This window comes from Populus trichocarpa, chromosome 10 (assembly GCF_000002775.5).
Source record: "Populus trichocarpa isolate Nisqually-1 chromosome 10, P.trichocarpa_v4.1, whole genome shotgun sequence".
In the NCBI taxonomy this organism is placed as follows: Eukaryota; Viridiplantae; Streptophyta; class Magnoliopsida; order Malpighiales; family Salicaceae; genus Populus; species Populus trichocarpa.
This window is the reverse complement of record NC_037294.2, coordinates 21,803,736-21,816,202: the sequence shown is the minus strand read 5'-3', so window position 1 is coordinate 21,816,202 and position 12,467 is coordinate 21,803,736. Positions and strand designations below refer to the sequence as shown.

Sequence of the window (12,467 nt, the reverse complement as noted above, 5' to 3'; positions counted from 1 at the left end):
GTGCAGGTGCGGATTCTTGCACTACTATTTACCCTGCTTTTTAAGCTGTTTAATGTAACAGCGGGGTGTGGTTCAGCCGCAGCCACACGAATCAGTGTTTAATAAAGTAAAAAAAAAATTAATTTTACTTGATAGGATCCACCAACTTTCGCTACTGTGCCACAAGATTTAGAGAAGTTGCATTTTGCTGCTTCTCGTTGGTATTTTTAATGAGCAGTGAATTCACGCTTCACTGTCGTACTGTTCACTAAAATGAACAGTTTTGTTTTGAAAAACCAGTGCAAAAAGTTTAGTTTATTTTTTTCTCTGAAAAACCAGTGCAGTTAATTGATTTCACTTGCATTGTTCACGTGAACGTGAACAATATATATATTTTTTAAATTAGTTTAAGGTAAATTAAATTTACTCGTATTGTAATCTCAAATTTATTCTATTTTACCTAATTTTATTGTACGCTCAAAAATTCATGAAAACTGTAATTCTTGTCGAATGACTTTTGTACGTAATGAAATTGTAAATTTTTTTTAAAAAAATTGTGTTTTACTCGAAAACTAGTATTTAATATTATTTAATAACACTACATAAATTAGAAAGATATTGCATGATGACGTAGCATTTGTAGAATTTGATCGCAATTTCAATTATGTTCTTGCCGGGTCCGATTCAGTTAAAAAAAATTCAGTTTTTGTTGTCGCGCGCTTAAGAAATCATGGAAAATATAGTCCTTGTTGGATAGATTTCGTATGTGATGACATTGCACATAGTTTAATGGAATAATAAAAAATATTTGATATCTACAATATTTAAATTAAAAATCATTAATATTAATATATATATATATATATTAATTATTTTATAACCTCAATTTAAAAAGTATTTTTTTAACTAAACATATTAAATTATTTTTTATTCAACTTCAATTTCAACCACAATTTTAACCAAATATATATTTTTTCAAACCATTATTAACTAAAAATACATTTTATAAAATAATTATTTTAAAATCACAGCGACAACAACAAACTCAGTAACAAACACAAAACCCTAAACTTTGAACAAAACAGGTTTTGTCTTCACATACAGCACAAGACACGCAAAAGGCTGCTGCAGCAGCAGAGAGCGAGAGAGATATAGAGAGTTGTCATAAACCCATCAAAAAATAAAGGGTCAGTAAGAGATGGCTCAGTTGAAGGCAGTATCATCATCTTCATCCCTCAATCTCTCTGTTCATGTCCCTAAGAGAGGTACGAACTCCCCACCTTTTCTGTCTCTGTGATGATTTTGATACACTGGAGTGATTTTCTTTAAACTAATATACACGATTGGATATTGTTTGCCAGATTTGTTTCTGTGTAGTAACAATGTATCTTTTGCAAAGAAGTCAGCTTTGTTTCAAGAGGTATAGCATTTCTTTTGAAGTGTTATGTTTGGTTGATTTCTCTTTTTAGTTTTTGCATTGATGGGTTCTTTTTGTTTCTGATTTTCTCTTTGTTTGCAGTTGGGGGTTAGAAAGAGTGAGCTTCAGGGTGATGCAGTTGTGAGCAATAGAGGGAATACTCTTCGAGTTCATTGCAATAAAGGTGAGGTTTAATTGCTATTTTTTTTGGGTTTTTGTCATGTTTGACGAGTTAAAGTTATTAACTTGGTTCTATTTGGAATGGGAATTCAATATCATTTCTAAATTTTCAATCTTCTTAACGGGTTTTCTTTAAAATTGTAGAGTTTTGTATATGCTAAGTTTTACTAGAAAAAGTTATTGCGATTTATTTCTTCAATGTTTTTCTTTTCTTACACTGGACAGGAATGCAATCAATAGTTGAATCTTGATAAGTCTTTTAGTTTTTTCAAGATTCTGCTCTTATGTATCTTAAAGCAACCAAGTTAGTGTAGATGCTAACGTGGATAGTTTAGTTTTAATGGGGGCCAAATATGAACTTTTTACGTTTTTGAATTGGAGTTCCTTTATTTTTTATTTTTTAATCTTTGTAACTGTTTTATCATGGATGCAATACATTTCACTAGAAAAGTAGTAGTAATTTATTTATCCAGTAGTTTTATTTTAGCTTGATATGCAGGGATTCAAGTAGTAGCATCCAGTGATAAAGTTACAGAGGTTTATGAAGCTACAAAGACTAAAGGACTAAGAGGAAAATTAAACAAGGTTGTTTTAGCCTACAGTGGTGGCTTAGACACCTCAGTTATTGTCCCATGGCTACGGTATGCCTCTTGCTTTATGTTTGATAACTAGGCTTTTCTAACTAATTGATGCTCATGGTTCATGAGCCTTAAGCTTCTGTTTTTGTTTAATTAGGAAAATTTGGAACGTGGATGGAAGTTTTATACTAGCTCCATATGATAGTGTTTAGAATAAGTACAAAGGAAATGCACGTGTGCGCTGTTTATGTGTGTGTGTGATCATATTAAGACACATGCTTTTGGGACATCCTGGTAGTCTAATCTGGGGTTGGCGAAAAGATGCACAGTTTGATTAGCTCAACCAGATAGTAGGGAATGTTGTTGCTAGGTCATCTGTATGCCATAGGGTGGGTGGCACATTTCTTCTTACTAGCAGAATTACTCTTTGTTTATTTTGCTTCATGTCTTTATGCATTGCAGCTTCTCAGTGTTTTAGCCTGCCCTTTTCTTTTGAAACAATTTTTTTTTTGCCAGCATCCCATGTTATAAAATTTTCAATTATTTTGTGCTTTCAGGGAGAATTATGGTTGCGAGGTTGTTTGCTTCACTGCTGATGTTGGTCAGGTTTGTAAATAGTAGAAAAAATTATTAAATTCATAATATTTGATTTGTTTAAGAATATCGACTATTTCTCCTTCGAATCATTTTGTCTGGTTTTATCAATTATGGTACCCTTATTTATACATGTGCTTGATATAGATTTTTCATTTTGTAGGGAGTAGGGGAATTGGAAGGCTTGGAACAAAAGGCTAAGGCTAGTGGTGCTTGTCAGTTAGTGGTGAAGGACTTGCAGGAGGAATTTGTGAGAGATTTCATTTTTCCTTGCTTGCGAGCAGGTGCCATCTATGAGCGGAAATACTTATTGGGGACGTCAATGGCACGCCCTGTTATTGCAAAGGTTGGCTATTCCTCAAAGAGCTTTGTTGTTGCCTTGTTGTAGATTTTTTCCCCCAAACATTAACATAAACACCGAGTCATCAGTAATGCATGATAATAATGTGTGTTTTGCCTTTTTCTGATCTTTTATCATCTTCTGACTTCAAATTTATTGTTTCAGAGAAGCAATTTCTGTTATCTAATTAAGTATAGATACCCACAGTTTTGTGGAGTGTTTCTCTACTTTCTGTTCTTTGTTATCTAGAATATGCATTGCATCATGACACTTGTATGTCAGTGACTCAGCATCATATTTTTAATTACATCATGCTGTGACAGGCCATGGTAGATGTTGCGAAAGAAGTTGGAGCCGATGCTGTTGCTCATGGATGCACTGGAAAAGGAAATGATCAGGCATGCCTCACAAATAGATCCAACTTAACCAACACTCGTGCATTTCCTTCAAGTGTTAACTTTTTTGGCCTTTTTATCTATTCAGGTTCGCTTTGAGCTCACCTTCTTTGCACTAAATCCTGAACTAAATGTTGTGGCTCCTTGGCGGGAATGGGATATCACAGGAAGAGAAGATGCCATTGAATATGCTAAGAAGCACAACGTACCCGTCCCAGTGACAAAAAAATCCATATATAGCAGGGACAGGAACTTGTGGCACCTGAGCCATGAGGTTAGTATTCATTCTTCAAACTGCTTTCAAGGAAAAATTGAAGTTGTTGTTAAATAATATTAATTCAGAAAGTCATGTGTTAAGCTTGTTGAGGTAGAAAACAACTTGTTGATTTTAAAGTCACAATTAAGATTACTTTTGCTGTCAGCTCGAATTTTTTTCCTCCCCACACTTGTTCATTTTCTTTGTCTGCTGATTTTCATGCTGAGCACACACCTTGAAACCTTATAATTTTGTAGATATACATGCACGATGTTTGTTTGAATACTATCTGCTTAAATTCTTTAATTGGTCATTCGGTTGTTAATTTGTTTTCTAAATATTATCTGCTTCTCTCTCTCAAGGGTGACATTCTGGAAGACCCTGCTAATGAGCCAAAGGAAGACATGTACATGATGTCCACTAGTCCAGAAGCTGCACCTGAGAAACCTGAGTGAGTCCCTTGTTAAATTCTCAGTTCAACTAATCTGAGAGTAGCATTGATCAAGTTATAACCCCAAGTTTGCATTTTTCCCCGTGTGCTTGATTCTTTTAGATATGTAGAAATTGGGATAGTGGCTGGCCTTCCTGTTTCAGTAAATGGGGAGAAGCTTTCCCCAGCTTCTCTGCTTTCCTGCCTCAATGAGATTGGTGGGAAACATGGTATTGGCCGAATTGACATGGTTGAGAACCGACTTGTTGGTATGAAAAGTCGTGGAGTATACGAAACTCCTGGAGGCACCATTCTCTTCACTGCTGTACGTGAGCTGGAGTCATTAACACTAGATCGAGAAACAATGCAAGTTAAAGATTCACTTGCTCTCAAGTATGCTGAGCTAGTGTATGCAGGCAGGTGGTTTGACCCACTGCGTGAATCCATGGATGCATTTATGGAGAAGATCACAGAGACAACAACTGGTTCAGTCAGACTTAAGTTGTACAAAGGATCCGTATCAGTAGTTAGCCGGACAAGCCCCAAAAGCCTGTATAGAGAAGACATATCCTCCTTTGAGAGTGGGCAGATATATGATCAGGCTGATGCTGCTGGATTTATTCGGCTCTATGGTCTTCCAATGAGGGTTAGGGCAATGCTAGAGAAGGGCATCTAACATGATTGCTCTTGTGGTCGACCGTTCTAGTGTCATCCCGGTTCATTCTGCTGTTTCAGTACTTTAGGCAATCATGTTGATGGATTAGTTTTTATGTTGACTTTCTTATATAAAAGTTTTGGGGTTCATACACTCCACTTCTCTTAGATGTATTCTCTTGCACATGTTTGACAAGCAGGGTACTTGGGATGTGGATCTGGCAATGTGAAGGGTGATAAATTTAGGATGTGAATTTCAGCCATTGACATGGTGTTGGTGAAGATGTAGGTTTTCATGTTTGGAAAACGAGTTATCGGATTCTTGTGCATGTGGCAATACATTATTAGAAAGAGAATTGTGCGTTCCTTGTAAAATATAAAACTTAGATTACACGGAGAAATAGAAAGGCAATTCAAAGAAGAAGAAAAACCCTAGCCTAGAAAATCCACAACATTGACTGTGGATGCGGCATGGATGCTGTCAAGGTTTCTATACTTCACCCCAATTTCATCTATCTCATCACAAACGCAACTCCAAATCCACTGGTTTCTCAAAATCACTGTTGCCCTCCGAATTTCTACCCGAGAAACTGTTGATATCACTGTAGTTTCCTGTATATGAATTGGTCAGGTTCAAGCCAACCGAATCAAGAAAATTTTTTGTGATTAGACCAGCTTTTTGAGACCCATCATCATTAACATCATGCACAATTTTGCTGCTCCTTCCATCCTGCAAAATTTTTCTCTTCTTCCCAATCTGTTCCTTCTCAACAACTCGATTCACAACCTGCAACTGCCTATCCAAGATTTTCAAAACATCCACCAAAGACTCCTCAGGTAAGTACTCAAACCTTGTGTCCCAAGTTTCAAAAACATGAGGTGCCTTGTCGACAACCTTCTCCGTGCTCTTCTCACCTTCCTTGCTTTCATTCTTTAATGTTGTTTGGGCTTTGTAAGCCATGAGAACATCAACAACCCTCTCCTCTTCTTCTGGCCATGTTTCAGTGGAGCCATCAGGATTAACACAGACTAGGCAAACAGGAACGTCGCACAATGTTGCAAGCTCACTTGCTTTCTTCTTTAGGTTTTGCTTCCTCTCCTCGTAAGACTTGTTCTTTATGGGCGGTGCCTTGTTCTCTCTGAGTGTTGTCATCGTGGATTAGTTCTTGATTTCTTGCAGAGATAACAACGAAAAAACGTAGCAAGCTGCTTGTTTATAATAAATAAATAAATAAAAGATTCAAAGATAAACAATGTGTTGTTCAATTATATAAATGCTTGAAAGAGTGATTTTAATTAACCCTTGTAGAATTAGGAAATCCGACTGTAATTAGGAGTCTAAAAAAGGAAATAATTTATTTATTTATTTATTCAAAATAATTTTCGAATTTCCCTGTTTGGGGAATTCAAAGTTGGTTTTCTTGTGGAGAAAAAAATTATTCATCCTGTTCTGAATTATTTTAATAAAAACAAAAATCTAAGAAATCTTAAATAATAACAAGAATTTAAAATTCGCTAATTTTCCGCGTGTCATTATACATGTAGTCAAGATGATAAAAAAATGATTGTTTATTTTAATTTCAATAATTTCTTTCTAAAAAGAAAAACAAGTAATTGAGTTTTTAAAGATATAGGTTAAAGAATATATTTGTACACAAAAGGTTTTTTTTTTCATTTTACCAAAGTGTTAGGCTTTTATATTATATTAATTCAAAGTCGATAGAAATTGAACCAGATTAATTTAAAAGGATTAGTTATTTTACAATTATTTTATTTAATAAATTGTGAAGTAATTAGAGTATAAATATTATCATACTTAATTTAAAATTCAATCAAAAAACAAAACAATATGCATTCAATATCAACACCCACACACACATATATATTAGTTTACTTCTGTGCTATGTTAGAGTTAAAACTATTTTTTTCTTGATTTTTTTTAAATATTTAAGTTATGAAATTTTTTTTTTGATATTATCATTAAACTTGATCCAATGAGTCAAATTTAAAACTCCTACTCGAGTCCTTGTCAAATCTGAATTTTCAATTAAATTATATACGAGTCCTTGTCAAATCTGAATTTTCAATTAAATTATATATGATGTTTTTTAATATAACTTAATCAACTTAACAAATTTCAAGATAAAAAAAATCAAAGAAAAAAATGATATAAAAACAAAGATCAAATGCTTAGATTTAAAAGTAACTTGGGACACTGTTAAAAAAAAGTTTGATTTTTTAAAAAAAATTAAGTTCATTTTTTTTTTACATTGAGAGGATCTTGTTTTGAATTATTTCAATAAAAATAAAAAATTAAGAAATCTTAAATTATAAAAAGAATTCAAATTCACAAATTTTCTGCATTTTTGAATGTCATTAAGCATGTATTCAAGATGATAAAAAATAAATGCTTATTAATTTCAGTTAATTTGTTAAATTTATGATATGGATTGTGGATTCCAATAAGTTCAATAATATTTTTTTTATTTTAATTATATATAAAAAATAAAAATTAATTTAAAATTAATTTATTATTAAATGATAAAATAAAAAAAAATATTTTTTTTTTATAAAAAATATAATGTTGAAGATTTTTTTAAAAGCTCCTGGCCTTAAAAAACAACAACCGTTGAACTTTTCTTGTTGAATGGAATCTCTTAAAACCAAATTTTATTATTTTATTGTCAATAGGGCAACAACCAACTATTTTTTTTTTTGTTTCATAGTTTTACAACAATTTTCTCTCCATTCTCTCATTTAGAGATAAAAAGATTTAATAAAGTTTTTTACCAAAATAAAAATTATTTTATATGTAGAATAAGCCATATATTTTCTTTGTATTTTAATTTAATGTTTAATTTTATATGATTAAAGCATAAAAAGATGAAAGAAGAAAAATAAATTAAAAATTAAAAAAAAAACTGTACACTAGATTTACTGCTCATTTAATCTACGGCCAACCTTATATTTTTTTTTAGTTTTTGTTAATTAATATTCTAAAATTTTTAAATATAATTTATTACATAAAAAACTATATATTCCCAAAATCCAACAAAATATGCAAAATCAAATTTTGATCCTTCCACGCCTCAACTTTTCAGATTTTTCCAATAGAGAAAAACAGGAAGAGCACTGAAAAATGGCAGCTTCCAGAGCATCCAAACTTTTCGCAGCAGCAGCGGAGGCGGTAGGTTCCTCAGCCCGAAAACAAGTTCTAAGCTTGACGGACGCCGCCGCTACCAGAATCCGGGACCTCTTGCAGCAGCGCAAACGCCCTTTTCTCCGCCTCGGCGTCAAAGCTCGCGGCTGCAATGGCTTGTCATACACTCTTAATTATGCAGGTTCTGCTATAAAACCCTCAATTTTTGTTTCATTGGTTCATTAAAATTATAAAGATTGAAACTTTTGAGTTTTGGTTTGATGGGATTTGATCGGATAATTATAAAGTTTGAGATTTGTTTGGGTTGGATTTGAGAAGTTAGGTTTTTTTGGGGTTTGGAAATGTTGGTTTGTGATTAATTTGGATTCTGGGAAATGGTTTGTTTTTTGGGTTTGAAGGAAAGTTTGTTAATTTTTGTGTGTTTTGATTGAAATGTGCAGATGAGAAAGGGAAATTTGATGAATTAGTTGAAGATAAAGGGGTGAAGATATTGATTGACCCAAAGGCGCTGATGCATGTTATTGGAACCAAGATGGATTTTGTTGATGACAAGCTCAGGTAAAGGTTAATTTCTGAGGTTGAATTTCTTTGCATGTATAGTAGTAATACATACATTAGAGTATATGTTGCCCATGATTTGTCCCCTTTTCAGAATTCTTAGCTTGAATTTCCGTTGTGTATATCGTGATTTCCCCCCTAATATGGCGCAAATTAGCTCCATTTGTGAAGGCAGTTGGCAGTTGAATTTTGTAGTTGACATCAAATGTCCCCATGTTGATGCATTTGAGGATGTGGTTTATTTCTAGGCTTGCATTGTTGTTTTTGAGCCAATTAATTTCAGATTTGAGTGCTGGAGGAAAAATCATGGCACCCCACCCTGCCCCGATCCCCCATCTCTCGAAAGAATGATGATTCAATCCTTTTGATTTGTTGTTTTTGCCTGTATTGAATGGGTATCTTTTATTTGTAACCTGTGCAGATCTGAGTTCATTTTCATCAATCCCAACTCCAAAGGGCAGTGTGGTTGTGGAGAGTCGTTTATGACAAGAAGTAGTTCAACAACCGCTAAAGGTGGTGGTAGTTAAGAACAATTTCAGGTGCATGAACAAATAATATCAGACTGTACCGGTGATAACAATACCAAAGCAATCAAATTTACGTGATCAGCATTCCTTTTTCTCATTTTAGATGGATACTGGATAATTTGTAGTGTACACTATGAGGATTATCTCTTGTATGTTGAGTTCAACGGTGTAGATTTTCTAATTTTTTGTATCTATGACAGTTTGAAAATTCTTTGTTTGAAATAAGAGAACTGGTGTACTCTTCCTTGTTGATTATTTTGATCGTATATTGAACAATTTCATTGTTGTGAAACATGCCTGGTGCAGTTATTTTTTGTCATGAAATCCCAGGCACCTAAAATGTCTGTTTGGTTTCAAACCACTCATGTTTGGGTGTAAATCTTGCAGAATAGCCTATATCTCTGCTGTGAATGGTGCAAGGAATACATGTTAGAATTAACTCCTCGAGCCATTTTATTGTGTGCGGGCGGGTGTGGAAGTCAGGTTGAATCAGTGCAATGTTATACTTGGATCTGATTAAAATTCACACTGGAGAGGGAGGCTTCATGACCAGGAAATGCTGAAGAGAGGAAACAGCCAAGTTTCAATAGTTGTTTAAAGCTTTTTCTGGCAATTGTACTTTGGCTCGTTCGAAGATTTTGACTAAGCTTATTATAGCTATAGTTCCTGAAACTCAGTTAACATGACTACTGCCTGCTATGCCACCACTGCAGAACTGTTAGTAGGCTCTTGGGTTAGGTGGTTGCAAACGGCTATATTTTAGTACCTACATTGTTAATTACACTATCAGATGAGGCGGCAAACACATTAAGGGACTGAAAGTTATTGGAATATCTAAACCTATTTTCATTATGCTGGCAAACGTGACATTGAACTAAAAGATTTTCGACCTCGGATAACCCTCCCAAGCCAAAACTGCCCCTAGCAGCCCGCCAGTTCCAAACCTGGGGCGGGCAAAAGCAGGAAAGCAGCACAGTACTTTCAAATATGCCGTTACGCATTCCAAAACACGGTGAAATAAAATGGGAAATTGACTCTGCCATCAAAATATCAAAAACGTAATTGGAAATCATAATTTTTCGCTAATAGCACCAGCAAGCATCAAGATTGAAAATGTCTACACTTAGTAGTTCAAGACCCCTATTCAGTTTCAAATTCAACGCTCATTCACAGTTGATGTAGCAAGTCAACAACATGAACAATTATGTCCACAGATCACATTTTGATATCCAAACAGTACCACACAGCTAGATTTTAACAAGTTAATCACACGGGAAAAGGAATAACAGTGTTATAAGCCACATGTGTGCTACATGGAATAATAGTCTGCAGCGCGTTAATGATGCATGTTAATCACTTCTGTTTTTTGGCCTATCATATCGTGAGCGTCCAGACGCAGTTGACAGAATGGCAGAACTTGTGTTCACTTCATTTCCCTTAGGATTGGATAACCGGTGCTTTGACCATTCTTCCAAGGCATTATAATGCACAGAGTTCATTGAAATACAAGGTCGTCTTTCTCTTATGAACTGCTCAGCCTTTTTCCAGTCTTCCACCACGCCCAGGGCCACCAACAGTGCGGACATCACAGCAACACTTCTTCCATGACCTAAAGGGACGATAAGCTATTAGTTGTGCTACAAATGCAAATAGATAAACCAAAAATGGGATGCTTCAAGGAAAATAATAAGGCCATCAGATGAACAGAATAAGAAAGTATTAATATCTCATGCCCCTAAGTAGTGATGAAGCCATCGTATGATGAGACCGCAATGCATTCCACAATTTCTAATAACAACTTACATTAACTATAATCCTACAAATCATTGATCGATATCAAAAAATGATGAATTTTTCATTTATTTTCTTCACTTTTGATAACCAGGATCTATTTTGTTACAAGGTTGTTCATGAATCATGATACCACAGGAAGGAATGTCTTACATACTACATAGTACTATGATATGAAAATCTCTTCAGATAACCACACAGCCTTGGCTTGGAACTAAAACAAGCGACTACCAAATTAGACGGGTAAAGGTCACACCTGAAGCTCTGCATATATCTATGCAATCACAAAAATGCTAACACTTCACTACTGATTACCTTTACCTAGATAAAACAATTTGCAAGTAAACCACTACTGTGATATGAAAGAACAGACTGCAAGCATCAAATGATTCGCAAAAAAGGGATTTCAGCACAGCAAAATCAAACAATTACAGTCAATCAATATACAAATTAACAACACAAAATGCAGAAAAACGTGGAAAATTCCTTTGCTTGTGTCGAAGAATAAAAAGACAAATAGAAGAATATCCCCTATAATATTTTGTCCCCCCCCACCCCCCCCATGTAATATATATAAGAAAAGGACAGGTCTTGACAATCAAATCATACCATAAGCACAGTGAATGAAAACAGGCCTGTTCTGAGCTCTTTTTCTGCAAGCCCACTTGACAGCAGATTCAATCTCTCCAGGCTGAGGTGCCCTGGTATCCCAAGTTGGAAGACACAAATAAGAATGCCCTTTAAACTCTTCCTTTCTTGGAAACTCACAAGTACAATCTATAATAGCAGGATTACCAGGTGGCAGCTTATCAACTGAATAAGGCCAACCACCAACATAAACACCCTCACAAATCTCACTATAAGGCTCTTCACCACTAGTAAACCTACGTAGAAATGAAAATAATCTAACAAAATACAAGTACGGACTAAAAATTATAAGAGACCAAATAGGAAAAGTCCCATCTGGGTTTTTGGATAAAAGCATAGGGAGATTGATTGATGGATGAGAAGCTAGTGATACCAGTAATGATACTAATGAGGCATACAAGAATGGTAATGACGATAAAGTGAAATCAAGATTTTGAAGAGATACAAAGATGAGGAACAACACTGTTGCTTTTAACCCCAACAAGACTGATATACCTACACCCATCTTTTGGTTCTGCAAGACTGAGGAGAAAACATGAAAATGAAATCAAGAATTGAGTGGCATTCAATGGATTCTTTGTTGCTTTTAGGGTCCGGGGAAGGATCTTGAGGGAGAAGATATCGAGAAAGGCAGGTAAAGGTAAAAGATATAATGTTTTTAGTGAAAAGAGAAATTGCCGTGCAGTTTCTTTGGTCCAGAACTAAAAGTAAAAGGACTGATCACGGTTCATAAGATATTTTCTTAGATTTTTTATTTTTTTATTTTAAAATTATTTTTCAAATAATTTATTTATTTGTATTCTAAATTCATTTATTTGTATTCAAAAACCCCTTCAAATATCTTGTTGCCGGTTGAATTTTTTGTTATTTTTTATTTTTTAATTGTAATATCAAAAATAAATTCACGTAAAAAAATAAATTGAATAAATGTTTTTGTATCAAGAAATGACAAATTAGTCC

At 34.3% G+C, this 12,467-nt stretch overlaps 4 protein-coding genes across 4 annotated transcripts; 2 read left to right on the top strand and 2 right to left on the bottom strand.

Annotated features, from left to right (window-relative positions):
• Positions 1–1,037: 1,037 nt before the first annotated feature.
• Positions 1,038–5,179, top strand: LOC7491622 (argininosuccinate synthase, chloroplastic). The gene is made up of 10 exons (XM_024611294.2): positions 1,038–1,244; positions 1,341–1,399; positions 1,499–1,580; positions 2,076–2,217; positions 2,712–2,760; positions 2,912–3,094; positions 3,412–3,486; positions 3,572–3,757; positions 4,102–4,190; positions 4,293–5,179. The coding sequence occupies exons 1-10, from the start codon at positions 1,178–1,180 to the stop codon at positions 4,843–4,845; spliced, it is 1,485 nt and encodes a 494-aa protein (XP_024467062.1). The 5' UTR covers positions 1,038–1,177; the 3' UTR covers positions 4,846–5,179.
• A 58-nt stretch (positions 5,180–5,237) lies between these two features.
• On the bottom strand, positions 5,238–6,015 carry LOC7477165 (uncharacterized). Its single transcript, XM_002316462.3, has one exon. The coding sequence runs from the start codon at positions 5,974–5,976 to the stop codon at positions 5,344–5,346; it is 633 nt and encodes a 210-aa protein (XP_002316498.1). The 5' UTR covers positions 5,977–6,015; the 3' UTR covers positions 5,238–5,343.
• A 1,858-nt stretch (positions 6,016–7,873) lies between these two features.
• LOC7491623 (iron-sulfur assembly protein IscA-like 1, mitochondrial) lies at positions 7,874–9,323 on the top strand. The gene is made up of 3 exons (XM_002315399.4): positions 7,874–8,164; positions 8,424–8,541; positions 8,963–9,323. The coding sequence occupies exons 1-3, from the start codon at positions 7,963–7,965 to the stop codon at positions 9,066–9,068; spliced, it is 426 nt and encodes a 141-aa protein (XP_002315435.1). The 5' UTR covers positions 7,874–7,962; the 3' UTR covers positions 9,069–9,323.
• An 888-nt stretch (positions 9,324–10,211) lies between these two features.
• On the bottom strand, positions 10,212–12,213 carry LOC7477166 (uncharacterized). The gene is made up of 2 exons (XM_006378755.3): positions 11,469–12,213; positions 10,212–10,677 (listed from the first exon to the last, which is right to left on the bottom strand). The coding sequence occupies exons 1-2, from the start codon at positions 12,010–12,012 to the stop codon at positions 10,418–10,420; spliced, it is 804 nt and encodes a 267-aa protein (XP_006378817.3). The 5' UTR covers positions 12,013–12,213; the 3' UTR covers positions 10,212–10,417.
• Between the last annotated feature and the right edge of the window lie 254 nt (positions 12,214–12,467).

Excerpts from the sequence above, each read along its gene's own strand:
- LOC7491622 (XM_024611294.2), top strand. The coding sequence starts at position 1,178 with ATGGCTCAGTTGAAGGCAGTATCATCATCTTCATCCCTCAATCTCTCT. Across the intron at positions 2,218-2,711 it reads GTTATTGTCCCATGGCTACG|GGAGAATTATGGTTGCGAGG; the intron begins GTATGCCTCTTG and ends TTGTGCTTTCAG. Across the intron at positions 3,487-3,571 it reads CTGGAAAAGGAAATGATCAG|GTTCGCTTTGAGCTCACCTT; the intron begins GCATGCCTCACA and ends TTATCTATTCAG.
- LOC7477165 (XM_002316462.3), bottom strand. The coding sequence starts at position 5,976 with ATGACAACACTCAGAGAGAACAAGGCACCGCCCATAAAGAACAAGTCT.
- LOC7491623 (XM_002315399.4), top strand. The coding sequence starts at position 7,963 with ATGGCAGCTTCCAGAGCATCCAAACTTTTCGCAGCAGCAGCGGAGGCG. Across the intron at positions 8,165-8,423 it reads ATACACTCTTAATTATGCAG|ATGAGAAAGGGAAATTTGAT; the intron begins GTTCTGCTATAA and ends TGAAATGTGCAG. Across the intron at positions 8,542-8,962 it reads TTTGTTGATGACAAGCTCAG|ATCTGAGTTCATTTTCATCA; the intron begins GTAAAGGTTAAT and ends TAACCTGTGCAG.
- LOC7477166 (XM_006378755.3), bottom strand. The coding sequence starts at position 12,012 with ATGGGTGTAGGTATATCAGTCTTGTTGGGGTTAAAAGCAACAGTGTTG. Across the intron at positions 10,678-11,468 it reads TTTCATTCACTGTGCTTATG|GTCATGGAAGAAGTGTTGCT; the intron begins GTATGATTTGAT and ends TCGTCCCTTTAG.